The sequence below is a fragment of the Nilaparvata lugens genome, chromosome 6 (assembly GCF_014356525.2).
Source record: "Nilaparvata lugens isolate BPH chromosome 6, ASM1435652v1, whole genome shotgun sequence".
In the NCBI taxonomy this organism is placed as follows: domain Eukaryota; kingdom Metazoa; phylum Arthropoda; class Insecta; order Hemiptera; family Delphacidae; genus Nilaparvata; species Nilaparvata lugens.
This window is the reverse complement of record NC_052509.1, coordinates 45,327,177-45,352,751: the sequence shown is the minus strand read 5'-3', so window position 1 is coordinate 45,352,751 and position 25,575 is coordinate 45,327,177. Positions and strand designations below refer to the sequence as shown.

The window sequence follows — 25,575 nt, the reverse complement described above, 5'->3', positions numbered from 1 at the left end:
TTCAACATTATTGAATTACATTATCATCATGATAATTTGAACTATTTCTCAATCCGAGTAACAAAATATTGTATGGAATATAACCTAACCGAACCCCTTTCGTAACAACATTACTAACAAATATTACTAAAATCAAGTCTTTTAATTTGAACCCAATTGATCTAATACATTTTTGTGCTGTGACAACAGCTTGGTATGACTCTGAATTGAACCAGTACCAGCAAGAACGCCAGGAGAATGAACTTGAAAAAGTATTTGAAGAGAGGAATGTGGCAACTCAACAGTCTGGCTACGAAGTTCCCGCTGAACATGCCAAAACTAAAGTTGTCAAGGAACCAGAACCCGAATGGACCAAGACAGTCAAGTCCAAAAAGAATGAAGACTATTACTCGAAATTAAGAGAGGTCAGTTGAACTACCTTCAATTTCATCAAACATGTTGTATAACTTATTTGTTCGATATCTCTCTGAGACATTCAATAACGACTGAAAGAAATTAAGTTGAATAATAAATTCATATAGTTCAAAATTAAATTGAATTTCATTTTATAGATCTACTTTTGATCAATCATCTATTATCAAACTTTCAAGTGTAATCATATTTTAGTCAATAATTCTTTAATTTTTCCTTATGCCCTAAAATTTGAATTTTGACAAAAATTGAAATGGATAGTTTAATGACTTATTGAACTTAGATGAGGATGCTGCTTCGCTAATTCCATGTTATTTTGTTAAAAGAACTACGACTTCTCTTTTACAGCTCGAGGAAGGACAAATTGTCAAGGAAAATAGATTGAGGGAATCATCTCACCAGTTCGCTATTCCTGGCGAAAAGATTGTGCAAAAGTCAGTTGCTCGTGGCATGGCTGATAGCTACGAGACCAAGTTGTAAGTTTTCGTGGATTTTTCTTACTTTTCAAAGATATCTCACATTTCCTTCAAATTCTAGTTTGGTTCTAGACTCTAATAAAAACATTTAACTGTTGATAAAAATTCAGGATCCAGTGATTAATAATCATTATAACTGATGTATCAATCCCACCATATTTGAACACACTCATTATGAATCAAGTATTAGTATACCGTACTGTATTATGATTATACATTAGAGGCTACAGTAAGTACTTCACTAGTGGAGAAATAAGCGCGCTTTTCATTTGGTAGACAATACTAAATCGTTAAACAATTGATAATCAGGAAAATTTAAATATTAATTTGACCTCAATTTGAAAAATATATATTTGATCACTTCATTCGAAAACTGCTGTTGAAAATCTTGTCCCACTGTATAAAGGCTTTGTGAAACTGAAAGATGTTACAGAAGCATCAACAGAATTATCATAATTATTTATTGGAAGTGAATTATGCAATTGAAGATTATCTTAATAAATATTATTGCGTATTCTGTATTTGATATCTTCATCTGTTCATTATATTATTATTATATAACAATCGAATCAGCCAAAAATGTAAAAGAAACAGTCATGTATTTGAATGAATATCTCCGTTGTTATCAAAAATTAAGATTCATCAGGATTAGACCTCTTATACCTGATTATGCTAGTGTATGCTCACAATATAAATGTTTGATTTGCAGGACTGAACCGGAACTAATGCCATGGCAGAAGCGCCATCAAGTGCTGCATCATGTTGACAACAGAACAGGGGGAGTTCCACCGGATCCATCGCAATCCTCTGTACATGGAAAGGAAGTTCATGTAGCCAAACAGAAGCAAACACAGAAAGAGGCGAGTAACTCTTTTTCCAATATTTACAATAATAAAATTATCAATTGTACATAAGAACTTGAAGTTCGCAAGACTAAAGTCTGAGCTTGTATTAAGAAGATAAAAAATACTGAATCTCAGAAGAGAAATAATAATTAGACCTATAAGAAGCATTTTTGCTTTTTCATTGTATTAAATTCACTCATTCGATAGGATTTTACAAGCTATAAAATTCCTAGCGTTTTGTTCCTGGTGATGACGATTCAGTGATACTCTTTTTACATTAGTTTAATTGATTTTCAGTCAAATTCACCTAAATAAGATGAGGTAAAATGAGGTGATGGTATCATAGAATAGTAAATTAAAGAGTTCAACTCTAAAGTAATTTTTACTCTAAGTACACTTTAAGTAAGTGTACTTTTAAGTAAATCAATACCGGTAAGTGTATTTTAACACTCAGCAGTATACTTCTAATAAATTATAATCATATAATTATTACCTTAGTTTCAATATTAGTTTAACCATAGTTCTCAAGTGCCAATAATATTTATTTATCATTTAATAATTTATTTTAATAGAATATTTCAACAGAAAATGCCTTCATTGCTGTTTATCACTCTTATTGATTTTTCAATTCCTACTACGTATTCTGTATTACCGAAATTGAACATGAAAATACTCTTTTCCTCCACCTCCTGTCTACTGTAAAGTGCTTACTTTACTCCCTGGAGCATAATACTAAAGTGTCACTTTTTTGCTCTCGGGAGGAAAAAACAGGAAAACTCCTTAGAGCATAAAAGTAACTCCATTTAAATAACATGGGAAGCATCTCTTTTTTAAAAACATACATTTGAAATAGGTTAGAAGGTCTAAGCTCAGATGAGGAAGCATACTATAGAGTAGTCATTAAACCAACTAAATTCAATACCTCAACCAGACATTTGATCAATATATGAAATTTATGTTTGTATGCTACAATTATTACAAACTTGATATCACTATACTAAAAAAAATGTATATATTTTTTATATTCCATGTTATTATATTCAAAATGTTGCTATTTTCAAAATACCAGCCAACGAATATTCCTCATTAACTAATCAAATTTGAAACGGGAACTTCATCATAGTTGTAGTTGTGGCGGCCATTGTTGTTACAACTTTTGCCGAAAGATAGCGCATAGCGCTAGAGGAGAGCAAGGTCTATAAATACAGGTCATGACACTCGTGTTCCTTATGGAGCGGCCATTTTATGGGGTCTTTATGGCGATACATTTGAAAATCCAATCTAATTCAATTTGCTCCTAACAAAATTGTGCATTTTAAAAACGATATTCTGTTTCAGATAATATGTGAATTCAGGTTTTCAATTTTTTAATAATGAAATTTCAATAATAAATGCTTCAATTATTCATTTATTTATTATTAAAAATTGTTCTTATTCTTGTAACTTGAGGATTATGATTCATTAGGCGTTGGGACAAGACAGAAATATGCGAGGCCAACTTCAAAAAGAGTTTCAAGTTCCCGATCAATTAAATCTAAAAATCAACAATTCAGTTCCCAGTTGGAATCTAAATATTATTATTCGGTCGGAACAATTTATTTTACAATTCAAAGCCAAGCAATATCCTTTGAACAAAATAACACATCATGTTGATCAATAATTATAATGATAGCAGCTGATAAATTTGAAAATTGGTGAACTAGAACCCCATAAAATGGCGATTTTGCAATGCATCACGGGATTGCGTCATGACCTGTATTTATAGACCTTGGCGGAGAACTGTGATTAGAAGCCAGCTCAGCTGTTTACGTTTTAGATTATGTTGTAACACATTGTTTGGTCACGTACGTTTTTACTTTCCTTGCTCTATTACCATAGGTAAGGAAATTATTGCTTTCCGAAAAAAATTAAGGTACCCCAATTTATAAATTTCTATACGTTTCAAGGTCCCCTAGTCCAAAAAAGTGGTTTTTGGGTATTGATCTCTCTCTCTCTCTCTCTCTCTCTCTCTCTCTCTCTCTCTCTCTCTCTCTCTCTCTCTCTGTGTGTGTGTGTGTGTGTGTGTGTGTACACGATATCTCATCTCCCAATTAACGGAATGATTTGAAATTTGGAACGTAAGGTCCTTACAATATTAAGGTGCGTACAGACTTTCGCTCTGCTCCGCAACCGAACGTCACTCCAGCAGAGCGATTGATGATCGACCGGCGAGCAACAGTGGTTCGACCGGGGAACGCGAGAAGATCTATAGCTGCGTACACATATACGCTCTTCCAACCCGCACCGAGCACGCCCCTCCCTCGTACCGCCCTCGTTCCTCCATCGAACCACAGTCGCACCGCCCACGCACCCATCATGAACGTTACGGAAGATGTTAGATCTTCTCGCGTTCCCCGGTCGAACCATTGTTGCTCCCTGGTCGATCATCAATCGCTCTGCTGGAGTGACGTTCGGTTGCGGAGCAGAGCGAAAGTCTGTACGCACCTTAACATCTTCCGTAACGTTCATGATGGGTGCGTGGGCGGCGCGACTGTGGTTCGATGGAGGAACGAGGGCGGTACGAGGGCGGTACGAGGGAGGAGCGTGCTCGGTGCGGGTTGGAAGAGCGTATATGTGTACGCAGCTTAAGGATCCGACACGAACAATTTCGATCAAATGCGATTCAAGATTGCGGCTAAAATGGCGAAAATGTTGTCAAAAATGAGTTTTTCGCGATTTTCTCGAAAACGGCTCCAACGATTTTGATTAAAGTTATACCTGAAATAGTCATCGATAAGCTCTATCAACTGCCACAAGTCCCATATCTGTAAAAATTTCAGGAGCTCCGCCCCATCTATGCAAATTTGATTTTAGATTCTCAATTATCAGGATTCAGATACAATTTAAACAAAAAATTTCGAGTGGAATAGATTGAGCATGAGAATCTCTACAATTAATGTTCAGGAACATTTCACCTAAAATTAAAAATAAACTCGAAAATCGAGAAAATGTGATTATATAATTGCAAACTAATGGCAACTGTTGATTTTATTAAATGATTCACTATGAAGAGATAGCAGACCTCGTGTGTCTCCAGCGTTATTGCCCTGTCACCAGCTGACTCAAAGCTTTGAATAGTAGACTTGAGATGCGCGGGAACACTAGCGTCAGGTGATCAATTTTCATAACGGCAAGGAAAGTTGTGTGAGTGCGCCACACCAGATTTTTTATAATTATTTTATTTGTAGTTTTTATAAAAATGTAGGTGGAGGAAAAGTGTTGTGTATATCACGAGTAAAAAATGTTTTTTCTCCCTCAGGAAAATTGTTGCCCTCGGCTTTGCCTCGGGCTTCAAACTTTTCCCTCAGGGAGAAAAAACAGCACTTTTCACTCTAGATATACAAATTACTATTAGGCCTATTAGGCGGAGTAGAAACTTTGAAGTCTTCTCTACCGTGGTACCTTGAAATTCATGATTGTATAGATAAATAAAGGTTCCTTCAATTATTTCTAGGTTCGAGGAGATACAGAAATCACGAGAAACATTACTGCCACTGAAACAACAGAAATTGAACATAAGGGAACGACACAGGAACGTGTGGTGCAAGGCAAAGTGGTAAGAAATTAATTCCCAATTCAATTATGATGGTTTATTTCCACGACCTTTATTCCACCACATTTTAAAAAATATTTTCAATGGTTTCAGTAATTTTAAAATTTCAGTAATTAGTCTTTCTTAGAATTTGCTCTCAAGTATAACATCAGTAGGAAATTAATTTTTATAATCACAGTTTAAACTAGATAACTTGAGCTTTGAAAGTGTCATATTAAACAATCTACATTTAATAAAATATTATTCACATCATCAACTTAGGTACCTTGGTGTCAGGTGTTATAGAAATTACTTAATCACCGCGCAACTAATTTTTTCTATTTTATTTGGTTCGAATAATTCATTTTGTATTGCTATATCTGTAATACCTTCATGACTTTCATTTTAGTGAATTGTTAGACTGTTTCATCTGTCATGTTAGATCATTTGAAATAATCCATGATATTCTTCTCTGTGATTCCTAGACACCATCAAAACCTCCATTCTTCACAAAGAAGATTCAGCCATGCAGGGCTTTCGAACAGGAACAAGCAAGATTCGAGGTAGAATTCGACGGTGATCCTATCCCGAAAATATCCTGGTACAGGGAAGACTTTGCAATCACCAATTCACCAGACTTCCAAATCCATACTTTCAGCACCAAATCGATTTTGGTGATTAGACAGGTAATTGAAACGTCATGAAAACTCTATTTGATATTCTTTTGATCCTTAGGTGGAAGTGATTTTTAAATCAGACATGACTTTTAAATCAGTACAAAAATGTACTTAGTACAAATACTGGATAGTATTTCAGTTCATGAACCAATAAGGTTCCAAAATGAATTGGTATAAAAATACTGTAATTACAAGAAAATACGACTTCGTTCGTATTTTAATTAGTTGGTGATAAAGCTTTCGAAGGATCAGAAATTTTATCTCAAAGGAGAGCACCTAACTCCACTTTTTCAGATGAAATAGTGTTTGAGTATTCAAAATGAAGGGGAATACATCTTTGAGAGTGGTAGATAAGTAGAATCAATTAATTCTCTTTCCAGCCATATCCTTAGAATTCGATTTTGACTGATCGTTTTCCAGTGATTAATGTTTTTCAAAAATATCGAAAAATTTTTATATCTTGACCGATTGGTGCTTTTAGGTGTTCATGGAGGACTCAGGTGTGTTTGCGGCGGTGGCGGAGAACAGGGGGGGCAAGGCCAAGTGCAGTGCCAACCTGGTGGTGCAGGAGCGGCGGCAGGCGGGGCGGGGGGGCGTCGTGCCCCCCTCCTTCCTCAGCACGGTGCAGAGCGCCGTTGTCAACGCCGGCCAGCTGGCTCGCTTCGACGCCAAGATCACCGCCACCAAGCCGCTCGACGTCTACTGGCTCAAGGTCAGTTTAAGCCATACAGATCGACAAACTTCTATCCTTACATCAGAATTAGGAAAAAAGTTCCAGTAAATATGGGTCTTATAATGATTTGTTACCGAGATAATAATGGCGGAAAATTTGACATTTTTCTTTAAATTTTCAATTTTATAATTTTGTGGTGGCGTCATGAGGGTACTTGAGTGATAAATTCTGATGTAAAACTAGCTAAGAAAGATAAAAAAACAGTTAAATAATTGTAGCTTTGAATGCTATTAATAGCATCTGTTAAGATAATTTGAGATAATGGACAAACTATGCTAAAAAACTCATTTCTTTAAATTCAAAGGGATAGAAATAGGGCACTCTATTGTTGACTGGCAATATTGTAGAAAATTAGAACTAAAAGAAAAAAAATCTAGTACCGTAATCATTTAGTATGAAACGCACCTAACCTCACAAATTTTGATTTAAAACAGATAAAACTGATAAAAGAAGCATTTTTGAAAACGATTTCTGTTTTGTCTCCTTTAAATCCTTAGTTGTAAGCTTTGGCTACATTTGGACGAATAAGTAACAGCCTAGTTTTTCTTCAGAATTTAATTCTCTACAATATTTCAAAATTGGAAATACCGGTCAACAGGAAAGTATTTCATTTCTATCCCTTTGAAGTTGAAAAAGTGCGTTTTTCGTAATATTTTGCTCATTATCTCAATAACAATCAAACTTTTAACTGGCTTCAATGGATTTCTCAGCTAATTTTACGTATGACGTCTATAATCAGCAGTTAATTATGATAAAATTTTATAGCATGTTTGTGCAACCAGCCAAAAAACATGGTTGTCAACTTGAAATATTTGAAAAATATGATATTGTATGCATTGTTGGCAGGTCTGTATCAAGTATTTATAAGAAAGTTGACAATTTTCAGTATAAGTCTAAAATTTTATAACACTAATTCATATTGGATTGAGTGTCACATGTAACTTTATTTCATCACATTTATCACAGTACGGCACACTATCCAGACCTGTGCTCAAAAGTGAGATTGATTTAACAGTGTTTTCATCCGTATTTTTAATTGCTTACTGTAGGTGTTTTAAAACATAATTACAGAATTCCAAGTTCAGAAACCCTAACTTTCATGAATGCTTAATTAAATCCTTCCATCCCTCTCCTCCACCAAATTATTGTGTACTCTTGATAGAAGGTTTTTCAAAACATAATTACAGAATTTCAAATTCAGAAAACTTACTTTTAAGAATGCTCAATTAAATCCTTCCAATCCTCTACTTCACCAAGTTATTGTGGCCTGTATACTGTATTAAACATTTTGTCATAGTCATTCAATTTCAGCTGTTTTACATCCATGAAATCAAGCCGGTAAACAGCTGATTGTAGAACAAATAAACATATGATTCTCATTATTACAGCATAATTATACTATACTGTAATAAAATCATATGTTTTCTTTACAATCGAGTATGTTTCCTAGTTTCGAATTTGGAACAGCAAAACTGGTACAAAAACCGCCTTTTAGCGCTCCAGGTGGAAGTTTTTTCAACTACAATCAAGAAATTCCTGATTCGAAACTTGTAAACTAGGTTATGTTTATAGAATGCATAATAGTAATATCAGCACAAGCAGGTAATGTTTTCTGTTTCTGAATTTCTTTTCTAGATTATTATGACAAAAAAATAGTGTAAGTTACTTGGACGTGAATGTCTTTTGCAGTGCTCGAATGAAATTCTTGTCTCGGCTAACGCCTCAACTAGAAAATATCATTCTCGCCTGCAAAAGGCCCCTTCCCGTCCTTGTGACTCAAGATACTATATTCCTATAATTATTCATAATAATAGGGTTACTATGTTTTTTCAGAACGGCAAGAAAATCCAGCCAGATGTGAGGTACAAAACGCTGGAGGAAGACATGACGTACACGCTGATGATCATTGAGACGGTGGCCGACGACTCGGCGCAATACGAGTGTGTGGCTATCAATTCAGCGGGCGAAGCGCGCTGCGAGGCTCAGCTGATTGTGCAGACGGCTGCCAAGCCCGGCCAGAAGGTCACTCAGGTCACACAGGCCAGCCAGAAGGACCAGGCTCCCGCCATCATTGAGCCGCTCAAAGATCAGGCCATCAGGGAGGGCCAGCCCGTCACTTTCAAGTGCAAAGTTACCGCAAAGCCAGGTAGATATACTGTTATGCAAATAGACAACCACTGATTTTTTTCAATATAGAATAACTATTGAGTTCATTATGCGTTCTATTATATTTTAAAGCCGTGGAGATGAAGAACAGAAAATCTATGATGATGATTAATCTATATTAATCCACTGATATTTTACGATAAGAATATCTGTAAGTAGTGAGTTCATTATGCGTTCTAGTATATTTTAAAGCCGTGAAGAAAAAAAACTCTACGATGATGATTAATCTATATATTAATCCACTGATTTTTTACTATATGAATATCTGTAACTAACTAGTGAGTTCATCATGCGTTCTATTATTTTTTAAAGCCAAGAAGAAAGAGAACAAAAAATCTATGATAACGATTAAACCATTATAAATAGTAGTCATCACGTGCATTTAAGGTTGATGTGACCATGTAGAATTGAGTTGTTCTGGAAATTAGATAGCTATTAAAGCAAATATCCCTGTATTAATAGTATATTTTTCCCTGGTGAATTGAATACGGAAAAAATAAAAATATGTATTCCATGAGAATGAAAAATGAATATGAAAATAGATATTCCATACGAATGTAAGAAATCATTTGTAGAATGAGGTAGTTGGTTGTGGATGTGATTAACTGAAATTTTAATGAAACAAGAGCACAGTGGCTTTTATAATTTGTGCCTATATTATTCCAAGTTGGATTGTGATGATTACTGCTTTCATTGAAGATTTCAGATGGATAGTACCAACCAAAACTCATTCACTTTAAAAGTCATATCGATACAGATAATAAGATACAGATAATAATTTTCAATCTATCAAGCTTTGCTCTAATTTTATGCTTTTTACATTTTTATGGGAATGTCATAAAATAATTCACGTGAGATATCATTCCGCTCTACGATGAATATTCTTCAGTTTATTACTGTTGAAAATTGCAAACTTTTCTATGAATGATTGATTGGTATGATATCCTCTGAGGATTGGAGAAACAAATTCCATCTCTATAGTTAATTTGTATTTCTTTCTTACTTTTTTCAAAATATAATTTCACTTTCTTAACTTAATTGTTTTACAGCTCCTCAAATAAAATGGTTGAAAGCAGATCAGCCCATTAAACCGTCGAAATACTTCCAAATGCTGAAAGAGGGTGATTTGTACTCATTGAAGATATCCGAAGCATTCCCTGAAGATGAGGGAGTTTATAAGTTCTTTGCTTCGAATTCGGTTGGACAAGTGTCACTTTCTGCTAATCTTATCGTGCAAGGTAACTATATTAATTCAATCCTACTAATCTTTTACTATTTTTTTCTCAATTCCTAAGAATATCATCAAATGCAATTATGGTTATGTATTACATATCAATTAATCCCCTTATTGAGATTTAGACTACTAATTTCCACTTACTGCACTGTAGGCTAATTCTCAAGCTTATGATCGAATGGTTTGACTCAGTGGTCGCGCTGATAAGCTATTACTTGGATAAGTTAAGAATCATGTGCCTGCTTCTCCCGTTGGAAGGGTGACCACTTGAGTCAATCCCTCTGAATATTACCTATTCATGAGTTGGAAAATCGCTTCCTGGTGGTTTTGAACCCACATACATCACTCATCTCTCAGTATCATCCGCCTCATTACCAAATTACCAACACACAAGCCTGGAGCTCATGTGGGCATCATTCCTAGCAAAAAGCAATATATAAAAACACACACACATATATATATATATATATATATATATATATATATATATTATATATATATATATAATATGTGATTAATTAATAATAGGGAAATAGCTCTTGCTGTATTTTATTTGGGATAGATGATTGATTGGTATCAAATATATCATTAATCTGTTGTTGGTTATCCATCTTGTTTCCACTATAATTATCACTATTAAATTTTATAAAACTTTTAAGTGAAAAAGCACTCACATTATTTGATGTGGCGACGTCCGTTTCGTGCTGGTATCGCACATTTTCAAGCCAAACAGGAACTGCAGTGTTTAAGGTTATGAGGGTGAAATTTGGTTGGGGTGGAGGGGAGTTTTGGTGGCTAATGGAGGAGTATTTAAATGAGTTTGTCAAACAGGGTGTGGGAGGAAAAGTTGATTTGGTCATTTAGAATATTGTTTGGCTGAAAAATATCAACAAAAAACAACAAGAACATAATCTAGTCATAACAACAGCTGACAAAGGACAAATCACTGTGATAATGAAACAAGATGATCTAAACTCAAAAGTAGAGCAATTCATCACAAACAACAACATTATTGAACTAGAACATGACCCCACTCTCAAATACCAGGCTCAAATAAAGAACGCCATCAACAAGACCCAACATATAACATTCCATGAACACACTGATGTAAAAAACAACATAGAACTAACAAACAAACTTAAAAAAATCCAGATTCCACATAATTCAACATTGGCTTCATTTGACATCTCCAATCTGTACACCAATGTACCTATACAGGAGACAATAAAATACCTAGAAGATATGCTACAATCAAACAACACCCCACAGGACATTATGCAAGAAATAATAACTCTAACCAAACTTGTAACCTCACAAAACTATTTTGAATTTAATAGTAAATTTTATTTTCAACCCCATGGCCTTCCTATGGGATCACCCATATCTTGCATTCTAGCAGAGATTTTCATTCACACTATAGAACAAAAACACATCCTACACAACCATGATCCCAAATCACACATCCAATCCAATAGAATACTCACTTGGTTCCGATATGTAGATGACATATTGATACTATACAGGGGGAACAAACGACAACTTGAAACACTACACACCCACCTCAACCGCATACACCCAAATTTGACGTTCACACTTGAATTAGAAACGAACAACAGCATAAATTTCCTGGATATCACCATCACAAAACAGAACCAATCATTCAAAACATTCAAAATATACAGAAAGCCCACAACAACCGACACCACAATCCATTGCACTTCAAATCACCCTATCCAACACAAACTTGCAGCCTACAACCACATGCTATACAGATTAATAAATATCCCAATGACAACCACAGATTACAACACTGAACTGCACACAATAAAATATATTGCACAACAAAATGGATACAAACCCTCAATGATTGACAAACTACTACAAAAAATCAAAAACAACAAGAACAATCCACAAAACTCTGACAAATACAACACTGATAATCATACAGCATTCGTCACCCTCACATACCACAACAATAAAACATACAAAATAGCAGCATCATTCAAGAAAATAAAATACAAGGTTGCATACAGAACAAAAAACTCACTGAAAAAACTCTTGTCCCCACACAACACCTCTCAAAATCAATACAATAGACCAGGAATTTATAAGCTAAATTGTAGAGATTGCAGCAAATTCTACATAGGTAAAACAGCTAGAAATTTCAATATAAGATTCAAAGAACACACAAGAGCCATAACCCATCCGTCCTCCCATTCCACCTTTGCAGAACACATTATCTCCTCTGACCACACACACCCTGACATAGACAACAACCTCGAAATACTCCACTATTCCCACAAAAACAGAAAATTAAATGTACTAGAACAGTTTGAAATATACAAACACACCAAACAACAGCCAAACAATATTCTAAATGACCAAATCAACTTTTCCTCCCACACCCTGTTTGACAAACTCATTTAAATACTCCTCCATTAACCACCAAAACTCCCCTCCACCCCAACCAAATTTCACCCTAATAACCTTAAACACTGCAGTTCCTGTTTGGCTTGAAAATGTGCGATACCAGCACGAAACGGACGTCGCCACATCAAATAATGTGAGTGCTTTTTCACTTGAAAGTTTTATAAAATTTAATAGTGATATATCATTAAGCATCATCACGATACAACTTCATTCTATTATTACAATTATAACAACTTTAGCTACTACATTATTTCAGTACTATGACACAAATTTGTGAAATTTATATCATTCTCAATCAATTTATTCCAATTACTGCAGAATATATATTTTAGTTGGATTTTTTATTTATTGCAGCTCCTGACAGTCAGGAGGTGGCGCCGACATTGAGCAAAATGAAGGATGTTATTGTACCAGAAGGCAGCCCAGCTCAATTCAGAACTCAAGTAACAGGAAAACCGATTCCGAAAATTGATTGGTACAGAGAGGGCCTTCTCATACCGCAGTCGCCTGACTTCCAGGTAATTATCTATACTATTATAAATCCACTATAAATTAATCTTCTTATCAGTTTAATTATTGTATAGTAGTTGAACTTCTTCTTCTTCTTCTTCTTTTCATTCCCCTTATGCCGCTAAGCGTCGGGTGCCTCCAGCCATTTCTTATATTGCACTCTATCCTGGGCCATCCTCCTAACGTCCGTCATTGTCTTTCCCTTTCCAGCCGCGATACTCGCCACATACTCGCTCCATTCCATCCGTGGTCGTCCCCTGCCTCGACGTCCCTCCGGTCTTGCTTCCATTACCATCCTTGCTTTTCTTTCCTCACTCATTCGTGTGACATGTCCATACCAACCTAAAGCTTTTCGTTGGACAGAAATGATCAGCTCTTCCTCCTTTAGAGTATCTCTGATCACTCCATTTCTCACTCTGTCTCTCCTTGTCTTTCCAACGACTTTTCTTAAATATCTCATTTCTGAGGAGGTAATTCTACTTTTATGCTTATCTAGGAGTGTCAGGCATTCTGTTCCATACATTAGGATGGGCTTAAAAACTGCTTGATAGATTTTCATTTTTGTTCCCTGGCTTATCTCTCTTTTCCCAAGTAGTGTCCTGCTTATTTGGTAGTATACCTGGTTAGCTTTCCTTACCCTATTATTGATTTCTTCATCAACCTTTCCATCTGTGGAGATGACCGTTCCCAAATATTCAAAGTTATTCACTCTTTCCATAGATTTTCCATTCCACTTTTTTCCATTTCTGCATTTCCCTGCATCTTAGATAGCACCATTACCTTTCTCTTATCTGTATTTACTATCATCCCTTTGTCTCTTATTGCACTACACCATTCCGTGATAGAATTCTGAAGGTCTCTTTTGTTTGTTGATATCAATGCAATGTCATCCGCATAGATAAGTGCTTGAACATACACAGGACGGAGCTGATGATTTCCGACTTTACTTCTACTTGTTCTTCTTTTACATATTTCATAAGATGCCCCCGCCTCCCTCAAGGCTGACCACAGGTACTCTCTAGGAACAGTATCAAATGCTGCTTTCAAATCCAGGAAGGCCAAGTAGGTGTCACTAGCGCGGCTCAGTCTTTTGTCCATGACTTGTCTGATAGTAAATATATGATCACTGGTCTGACGATCTCTTCTAAACGCCGCCTTATCAGTTTAATTATTGTATAGTAATTAAACTTACAATATAAATTAATAATAATCTATTATTTTTATTAGCCTACTATTTGAATTTATAAATTACTCATCTGATTTTAATCAAATAATTCAGATTTTTTAAACACCAAAAAGCATGGAAATACTCTATGGATGAAAACAATCTAACAATGTAAAATAACCAATATGAAAATTGTTACTTTAATAAGAAAGTGATGCTCCAGAAGGTTGGGCAGAGAATATATTACAAATTATGGAAACCAAATATAAATAGCTTAAGGTATTAGCATAGAGTTACTGGATAGGTCTCATCAGCTTTTTTATAATTTCTATATCAATGCATGTCTGGAATGTACGCATATTCTTCCAATATTTCTGATATTATTTAACTATTCTGTTTCCGTTGAAAATGACTTTTGTATTTGCACTTCACAATAAACATGTTTGATTTTTGGTGAAAGTATTAATTGGTTATAATACCAAAACTGCGATATTGGTGAAACTTCAGCATGTGATTTTTGAATAGGCCATATTTTAAAAGTAACAATTTGAATCAAATTCCAATATGAATGTAAACGAAAAAAAGTCATTGATGGAACTGTTCATCATCTGTTATTTCTGGTACTCAGAAACGTGGGTTCCACCTAGTTTTCACGGCGGCTCACACTTTCTTAACTTTTCTGTTTCAATCATTACTGATTGAAGTTTCTAATTTGATAATGTTGTTCAAATGAGTGAATTGCTATAATAGTGATGAACTATATTGAGCGACTTATTTCTCAAGTATGCACGTATAATAACGTACTGAGCAACCTGAACTTACTGAAATCCAAGGACATAATTCGAGGACCTGTGAACTTATTTTTCTTTCTTGCTTGTTCAATGATGAGTGAAATTTATTCCAGAAATTGTTTTATTTATAATCAGATTTGAGTCCCTTATTCTTGTTAAATCTCACAGTATGTTTTTTAAATCATCAGTTTGGAAATTATTTATTTATTTATTCCATTGACAATCACAAATCATAATATTATAATATATAATATGATTGGGAGATGACAACAGGCATATCCAAAAACTGTCTTCTCCCGAATTTTTACAAATAGAAGTTTCAAAAAAGAATGAGGTTAAGATTTCACTTTTTACTCCAAAAAGTCCAATTTCCACCCTAAAACTAATGACAACTAAAATGTTTAAATTTTGACATTTAAAAACTAATTAAAAACAAAAATACTTCACTCAAATCTCACACATTGGAAATTTTTCAGTAATTTTGCAAAATTATGAGCCAGAAAGATATTTTTTATTGGAAATATAGAACAAAAATATAATAAATAACAAATAATATGGATACGCATTCTGAATTGTAGAGGATATCATCAGAAATGATATCATAGAGAAATATATCTCATTGTTGCTCATTGCCCTCATGAGCTGATAGCCAAGTAATTGTTTTTTGTGAAGCGATGTGGCGCTGGTAGGCTCGCCTCGGCATGCCGCTCATATATGGTAGCCTACTCTCACCTGGCCAAGACAGTAATAGGTCTAATCGTCAATAAACGGCTTGGCATAACAGTGAAATTTGGAACATAAGCGCCCTATACCATGAGCTATTTTTTAAACTGTATTTTCGCTATGATATTATAATCCTATTATTCTATATGATTGTTATTACCTCATCAATTTATTCGAATGGAAAGCAGATTCTCAAACCTCTTTTTCTAATCAAAGCTCTAGTCAAACGAAGTCAACAACTGCTCATAACAAATACAATTTGTTTATTCAATACCGTATATAGAAATTGTAATTTAACATGCTCATTTGCAATTTTTGCATACTAATTGATGAACTACTGTTGAGTTTTATAATAGAGGCTCTCTTTTGCCCGTATGCTAAATATTAATCAAACTCAACTGTATCAAGTTCAACTCAATCCAGAATTAAATGAAGCTATGGTCGCTCACAATGCTTTACATTCCGAGTCCAATCCAGCAGCTAAACCAATTATATTCAAAGTTGGATTATGTATGCTCCATCCAAGTTGAATAAATTAAATAATCAATTCAATCCATCTCTTCGATAAATTATCATTGATTGTGATTGGTCTAAAAACAGTTTACCTTCATTCTATGCAGTTAATAATAATTTGTTTATTTGCAATTTTTGCAGATGATACACGAAGGAAATAATGCAGTACTGTTGATCGCTTCAACATACGAAGAGGACTCCGGTGTATTTACATGCAAAGCAACCAATTCAGCTGGCTCTGCCGAAACGTCCGCTAACCTCATTGTACAAAGTAAGAGCTAAACTATGCAATATTTATTTCATATCTGAAACTATTACTCTGTCACTTCTGAATATGACAAATCTTATTTTCATTGAGGATACAATAATTGAATATTGATTGTGCCAAGTTACCTCTGAAGTTGAACATGATTATCGTTAATTTTATGCCTACTTATCCTCCATTATTCTATTGTACTCAATATGACTTCAGGAGTTTGAAGTCTTTCATTTTCTCCTAACCCTTGTTTTGAAGTTACATTATTACTTTATAGAGTGAAGTTAGTGTAGGGCCTATTTCTCATTTTGGCGTGCCAGAGTGAATTTTTTAACAAATTATTACTACTGCAATTAAATTCTCAATTAAGACTTAATTATTCAACAATATCACTATTGTGACTTGTGTATTCAGAGTACTAGCTAATTAGAAGTTATATGATGAAGGTTCAGGGCATCGCATGATAATAATTAATGTGTGTTATTGGTACGAATTGAAATACTACGTGTCTTCCCAATAAATTGAAACTGAATGAATAAAACCTTGAACGAGCTATGACTAAAAAATTCAATTGAACAATTATTCTGCATTATCGATGGAAATTTTCCATTTAAACTTTGCTTTTGCTTGTATTTATAAAAATCATTGTTAGCTCAAACAATCATTTTTTGAATAGATTGTATCTACGTTTTAAAGTTAATGAGCAGTTATACTCCAGTTTGATGTGATTTCATGCTTGAATATTTTGCAATCTAGTCATGTGGCTTTGTTAACCATTTAATCAATATTCTGTTGAAAGTATCCCCAAAACATTCATTTAGGTTTTTATTATTGGTTTCCATATCTAAAATGAAAAAAACTTGTTCATTCAGTTTTAATATTTTAAAGTAATGTATCATTCTAGATTAGAAATGTTATTCCTGTTGTATGGTATTTTGAGTTTCATTCAACGTTCTAAATTCATTAGGAGTTGGAATATTTTTCCATCATGAAATTGTGTATTTATTCTTTGTTGATGCTCCTAATAGATTTTTCATTATAATTTTCTTGTTATATGACTATCAATCAATATATAGGAATACGAATGAAATCCTGTCACAAGCTATCATAATCAAATTTATAAAAATAGAAATGAGAATTGATGAGATTTATGCGTTCAATTTTGAGGATTTGATATTTGTCAACATATTTTTTGTTTACCTTAGTAAACAATTGTAAATTTAGTAACTCGAATAAAACTCAAAATGCTCTTGATTTTAGCATTTTTCTTATTTTGTTCAAATTGAAACAGTATAGTATATCAATTGGTCCTTCATTCTTCTATGTATCATTGTCAATAAGTTTATTCTCTTACTTGATTCTTTCGTCGCATTCAAAATATTAGGGATACTTTATTGTGCTTAAGCTTATCTATAAGAATATTATGTTACCATATTTATTTTATTATAACACAAACTTACATACATGCAAAATGCTGTTCACTTAAGAAATGATATTATCTTGTAATTCAATGTAATCATTTAGGAAATATAATAAAATATTTGCATTATACAAATAGTTTTTTGGACATATATATATTATGTATGCCAATGGCTGCTATCCATCACCTTGTCCTTGGATGAATCGCTTTTGCAGTTTCCTAAGTTCAAAACTCGAAAAGTTTTGTTAGAAATCTTCCAAGAGAAAATACAATAATTGCATTGTTGGTAGATATGATTTAGCTATAAGAGTAGGCCAAGTAATATGGTCACAATCTACATTATAAAAAATTGTTATTTATAGATAAGAATAACCTCATGGTTTTATTATGTTGAGTAATTGATTTAACTAATCTTAAGATGTAGTTTGATTATCCAAAACATTGAAAGCTACAGTTCCAACGTGAATTATTTATCCGTTGATTCTTAGCAATTATAGCTCATTTACAATAACTTAATTCTGGTGTAATTCTATTACTTACATAATACAATAATTGAATGAAATCATAAATTGGGCTCTGTTGATTGAAATGAACACACAAAATTATACTATTAGAAATGTACACAGGAAGTTGATTACAAACAAAACATTTCAATACAATTTTCCTACCTCGAACATATCTGAGCTTTATGGAAGATTGAGTTTTAATGGTTGCAGAGTTTGAGAGTTTATAGAGTGAATGGTTAAAATATGTTTGTTAAGAGTAAATACTCTTTATACTAATACTCTAATACTCTGTATTCACTTCTTTGTAAAGAGGTAAATGGTAAAGAGTTTGAGGAAGTAGCTGTATATTTTTCACTCCACGGGTACAGAGTAGTTTAATAGTGAAATAGTGCACCAAAGTCTTATATACTGGTGTGATTAGCGTTGTAGTGACTGAATCAGTGACCAGTGCAAAAATTCATTGATCAATGCATTTGTTGAACTGAACAGTAGTATATTTTCTGCCTAAAAATCTGAATTAATTCAATTCGGAATCTTCTTTTGGTCTATATTATTTGATTTTCCAGTTTCATACAAGTGATGTATTGCATTGATGGTGACCATTGAGATACATGAATCGTTCAACCTGATTAGCTTGATTATGCTTCATGGTTCCGTTTACGGATTTTCTCGTTACCATTTCATTCGTGTAGGTGTTGTGAATTATATTTTATCTCATAATGACTACTTGAGAATGACTGAATTTTTTTTCCAATCCTTTTCGAATGAAACTAGGTTGGAAAAAATATATCGATTTACGTCTTAAAAAATCTTGTCTGGTTTACATGTGAGCTTTTGACTTTCTGATAAATTCTATTCAAGTGTAAAACTGTAGCCTATCTTCAAAAAAAAAAAAATTCAATGGATCTTCCAATTTATATTATGTCTTCAATTTATTAATCGGATGCCATTTACAATAATATCTACTAGAGCTCATGATTATAAGCGATGATTATCATTTGAATTTTAAAGCAATATTAAATGAAATAACAGTTATTAATGTCATCTTGGGAAATGTTGAGATATCGAATAACTGCATAGATTCAGCCATAAATTTTGTTTCCATGAGTTATGTTGCTGAGTTGAAGTTGAATGACACTATAAATTTGAACTCTCTGAGGGTGGGTTTAAATATAGCTTTGAAAAAGGGCGTTCAAACAATGTAAAAATCTCCCTGACATTTCTTCCATCATGCTGTGCGTCTGGGTAGTTATTTTTAGAGATTTAATCAAAATATCCACTTTTCTCGAATTGAAATCTCATGACATTGGCCTTGCTGAAATACAGCTGAGTATTCTAAGCTTATTATGAAGTGATAGTGTAATAATTCATCCGGTTTATTAGACTGTGTTTTGCTTTGAAATACACGCCTCCTTCAAAGGAGTACGGCCAGTTGTTTCAAGCTTTTTACATGAATCACTCGGTGACGCTGGAAGCTAGAATTTAGAGCGGCTGAGAATCAGGTAGTTTCGGTCTGCAAGGGGCTATTTTGAGAGCAGGCTGTAGTTTTTCTCCTCCCACTAAGTTTTCAGCGGCTCTCACACCGCGTTCCAAATCTGTTCGATGTTATTTCTCCCCATTCTATGCTTGTGTGTTTGTGTGTGTGAGGTGGTATGCGGTGGCGTGTGTAAGAGTAGTTGTAACTGCTGGCCCAAGATGACTGGCTATATTTGGATGGGTCTCAGCTAGAGTGCTGAAGGAAGTTATAGAAATTTATAACTCTTTCTTTATTTGTGGCCACATTTTGGGCGCGTGTCCCTTTGTAAACACTCATCATGACAACAGAATCTAAATCCGCTCTTTGATCTTATGACTCACAAAAAATCATGACAAAATGAGCGTCACATCATTGAGCAATGCTATTTGATTGATATTTATGATTATCAAACTCCTGACATTAATAAATAGGATTGACTCCTCATTTTCGTTGAGCGGTCAATATCTTCGTTGAAATAGGTAATAGAATTATGGATATTAGTCAATTTGCCTTTTAATTATGTCACATTCATTCAGGCATCCCTATGTTTGAAAGAATCAACTCAAAAATCAAATTTAGTTCTTTCTCAACGGAATTTTATTTAATTTCAAATAGCAATTAGATGTGTTTCTAAAATTCACATAGTAGCACAACTCTATATCCCAACTTGGTAGATGCTTTCTTCATGATTAGGTTCTACAATTTTCTCTTAATATCAAATTATCAGTCAAAAACTCAAATAATGAGATTCACTTACCTGTAGCTCTTTTATTGTATAAAGTAGATATCATGTGGACGTTTCACCCCTACAAATCAAGTCAAACTGTATGCTAAATCAATTGTGCCTTAAAATGACCAAATTACATTTGAATATTGTAGAAAAATACTTGATAATTCCCCTCACTAAAATTCTTAGTAAAATACTACTATATTTTGTATAATATTCAAACCTAATTATTGCAGTACTCAATATAAGTAATTGTTATATAGTTATAATTATATGAAATCGGTAGAAAAAGAATTTTACAATAGGATTAGGTACCAAATTAGCCTACATGTGATTAGCTGTTCATTTAAGAGCGTATGCCACTTGAATGTTATTTAATAAATATTGACATTTTTCAGTATTAATTGACTGTAATTTATTCATTTTTGGCACTTAGCATTACATTGCAGTTTGTCTTGATAAAGCTTTGCAAAATTCAAGTTGAACTTACCCAAATTTTCTATCTGCATAATCGGTTGAAGTTCTTATCCATGTAGACAGTTCATGAACCTAACTTAACTCTTAACCAACTTACCTTTCCTCTGAAATTGAATTCGAAATTATTCATTTATTACAAGAACAAGGGAGATCTCAGGCATTATGAAGGCATTATTGAATGAAGTATTGAAGTTTCATGTCATACAGACAATTGAAAAATGCATTATTTGAAATGAAATATGGTGTGATATCTTCCAGAAAAATCTTCACTAAAATAAGATTCAATATTCAGTAACATTCAGTAAAATAGTTCAATAAGAATCACATTATTCTTAAATTATTTTAAGGAAGGGGTATTGAATAAATTGAACACAGTTTTTTCAATCGTATATAATTAAAATTTATCAGCATTTTCTGTAACAAAAAATGTAGGCTATATATTATTAGTAAATTCCGCACACCCTCATAAATTCCATTCAAACTGCATAAGAAGAAATATAATGCATTCTTTTACAATTATTGAAATATAATACTCTCATAAAAATTCGTATATCTATTAACAAGAGTAGGCCTACATCTTTATGTGACTTCTTCTAAACCCAACAATCAGGCAAAAAATGAACATATTAGCTTATTTTTTACAAAACTTGGCTACTATTAACAGTATGAATTGACAATTTTGTAAGGCAGTTACTGTGAGAATTGGTTTAATTTAAAGAAGGGTTACTAATGTTTAATGAAGTTGAAAAAGCAGGAACAGTTGCCATTTTTTCTTTTGCACTTGACCCAATGAATTGTAATGGTTATGATTACCTAGTTTATCTGTTGAATGATGGACATTTTTCAAAGAGGTACTTGGCAAAAGCTGAGATTAATGGTCTCATTTTCTGGCCCTTTCTTGGACATAAATCAGTGTCTCCTGAATATAAATCGTCACAATTATCCTTGGCCCCAAATTCTGGAAGAGCGGTCTATTTTCAAAGTTAAATCTTGCCGCTAATTTGATGAGATACGCTATTTGTATGCACGTTCTGTGCGTGAATGATGTGCGAGTGGCTCTACTTCATACAGTTACGCCTCGTTTACTGTTCGTTTTCGTTTGTAGAATCCGCGGTGAGTCAGATGGCGTTATTAGCAAGTCTGAGTAAAGGTACACAAACGTTGTGCGAGCTGTATTTAATCTTTTGGCCGCTGGCCCAAACTTTTATATTAGTCATGCCGTCCTCTATTTGCAAGCGACTTATGCATGTTATGTAGAAAAGTGAAACAGCGAATAAAAATTTCACTGTGAAGTTCGTGCTCAACAATATTTTTGGCTGCTGCCATTTGTTGAGTTGAAAGCTGTTGATATATTGACTGCCCAATAAAATTACTAGTTAAACACAAGTTTTATGACCGGCTTGATCACAAGGAACTACTGATTAACCTTTTTCAAAGGTTTTCCTGTTTATTGGTTTGAATGCCCTGTCTTCCCTGAAATGCGTGTTGAAAAAGTAGGTACTTCCCAACTAACCGAGAGGTGAACTAAAAAATTAGCAATTGGCGATTGCAGTCTCCGAACCAATTAAATAATTCTACTATGTAACTTTTTATTATACACTACACAACATCTTTGAACTTGTAACAGTTTGAAAAAGGTTGCTATCCAATGTATACTTATGACTTGAATGCTGCTGAAAAGTACCTAAGAATAAAGCACATTACCGATTCATAAGCTATAAACAAGTATGTAACAGAGGCAATACACTGCCAGAAATGAGATCACCAGAATGATTCATAAAAATCCAAATCTGAATGAGTAATTTTTCAAATAAGGCTATGTGAATAAGTAGCCAAGTTGTTGAAAGCGCGTATCGTATCTGACGCTGTTTTGCAACCATAAAAGGAGTGAAAGATTTAGAATACAGATGTATTCATTGAAAGCCTGATTTGTGATCGAAACTATATTTGGAAGGATGTGAAATACAATAACGAGTTTATATTCATTCAAGAAACAAGGATGCAAGGTCATCGCTCAATAAGGCAGAAATTTCACAGCCTTGACCTGACTTGTTTGTTGTTGATCTGGTCAGCTCGTTCTGTACTGACTGTTCTATTAACAAGTTGAAACCTTCATTTTAATTTGCTAGATAATTCTACTTTTCAAGATGCTATCATAAAGATAAACGACTTCTGTGGGAACTAGACTTCGAATTATATTCAACCTTAGTCAACTTATTATTATCTCTCAACGTGAGAACTCAAAGTTTATTATTTGAAATTAAAAATTAATTAGAATTAAAGTAATATCTAACAATGGCAATGTGAAAAAAATAATAATCTACAACTTATCTTGGGCTTCATGAACCTTTTCACAATAATATTGCAATTTTATAACTCTTTTCAAAATTTATTGAGACGCATTTGATCTTTCCAATGAAAAGTCACTTACTCTACTCTACATTAATAATTATATCAATACCGGAATTGATGTGAAATTATTATGTATTTAATATTTTTTATACTATAATAAAACCAAAGTATTTCTCTCCCTTGGAATATATACAGAAAGTGTGATAGTAGTATTACAGTACGGTAACTTACAAACTTTGAGGCTCATCTGTGTATGTGGGTGTTCCTCAAAGTAGAATTTCAAATGAACTATCATTTCCAGCTAGAATAAGTAGACTAAACAGTAGAATTGATATGGGTTTATATTGATCAGTTAGAAAAATTCACAAATATGACTAGCTACCAAAATGCGTAAGAATATGAAAATATTGTAAAAAAATGTATTCTTTGGTGAACCATCTCAGCTTAATAGGTACAACTTATTCTAGTAGCAAATGCCGGCTTCAGTTGAGTTTTTACAGAAGCACAACAAAGACATTGAATGATTAAATCAATACAATGCAATCTGTCGAAGCTTGTTTTCAAACCCAGAATTTTCGAATAGTTTCCTCTTATTTAATATTTTCTTTTTTCTGAACTAAGACTCATTTCATTGTGTAGGATAGTTGTAAGTCTGCTACTGTGATACACTGAAACAGAATCCAACGTTTTAACTTGTTTTCAAAGTTTCTATCGGACTGCAATATTTTGTTGCAATCACATTCAACATTATACTATTCAGTTTTGGAGAACGACATTCTTTTGGAATTGGATCATCTATTAGTTTTATGCACACTGCACATTCGTAATGCTTTTTCGGTTAATTTTAAACTGTAGATAAATAACACATGCAAGAAAGAGGTCGAGACACCTGTTTAAATAAATTTGTTGGCAGACTTACAACTTAAACCAGGAGACCGTTAACTAAGCACATTGACACAAATTTCAAAATAATTATATTGGTCATCAACCCACAAAAGATCTGTGCATCAGCCTCAAATTATAATTAATATTCTCGGACAGTACTACCACTATTAGACTACCTCATATTATTTATAGTCATTTGACTTTTCTAGAGAAATAATTATCTTACAATGGATAATTGTATTCGAATTTAATTGGTATAAGTATGAATTATTGTTTTAAAGCGTGTAATTAACCATAGTCTATCTACCGACGGATACCTTTTGAACGTCAGAATAGATTATTCATGACTAGCTATTCCCGAAATATCTTGTTACATTCCTTCTGGTATCCCACTGAAAAAGTTTAATGAGTCATATCTTATTTTCAAGTTTGATTATGTAACAATAACATGGAGTTATTGAAATTCAATATATTATAAACATCATTAAATCAATTTATATTTTCAGGCCTCATCAATATTCGTTGCTAAATTCATATTTTGTTTAATAATGTGTAGAAATTGAAAAAAATATTCAATTTCATATTCAAATACATTTTTTTAATATTCAGAATAAATTCAATAGTTAAAAGCCACATTTTATTTGGTAGACATAGAATAAGATATAGTTTATCAATAGTAGACTACAAATCCTGTTTATACTGTTTCTGTTTTTTCATTTATGATTTTATTATGAACCTTCATAGTTACCTTCGTTTTATATTGATAATCTCAAAATATTGTTATTAATGTTGTTTTGTGTTTCTATCCCAATATAATACTAGAATAGTTTTGTAGTACTTAAATTTTGTAACTAGTTTGTACACATAGTAATATTATTCTCTTATTAGTTATGATAATTATTATACATGAATTTTACTTTCTGTTCTTAGAATTTAATTGATAATTTTTTCGCAGTAGTAATAATTTGTAACATTGTTTTGAAAGATATAAGCAAATTCCATGTAACTGGCACTTTGAATTCTCCTTTGGAAAATTGAACATCTACGCCTGTAATTTCATCTCTCTATTTAATATTCACTGTATTATATTCTATACTCTTCATTATCAGATTTAATAATGCTGTAGGCGGATGATTCAATCAATTTGCAACTATTCAAGTTCACCAACATAGTTTTATTTTACAGAATTCT

General features: G+C 33.2%; 1 protein-coding gene across 1 annotated transcript in view; it reads left to right on the top strand.

Annotated features, from left to right (window-relative positions):
- LOC111045387 (titin-like) overlaps positions 1 to 25,575 on the top strand; it is a 309,506-nt gene that overhangs the window by 101,887 nt on the left and 182,044 nt on the right. Inside the window, 10 exon segments of the mRNA XM_039431466.1 lie at positions 190 to 404; positions 760 to 887; positions 1,597 to 1,747; positions 5,226 to 5,327; positions 5,789 to 5,989; positions 6,462 to 6,692; positions 8,547 to 8,859; positions 9,929 to 10,117; positions 12,898 to 13,061; positions 16,387 to 16,516. Coding sequence (XP_039287400.1) covers positions 190 to 404; positions 760 to 887; positions 1,597 to 1,747; positions 5,226 to 5,327; positions 5,789 to 5,989; positions 6,462 to 6,692; positions 8,547 to 8,859; positions 9,929 to 10,117; positions 12,898 to 13,061; positions 16,387 to 16,516 — 1,824 coding nt within the window.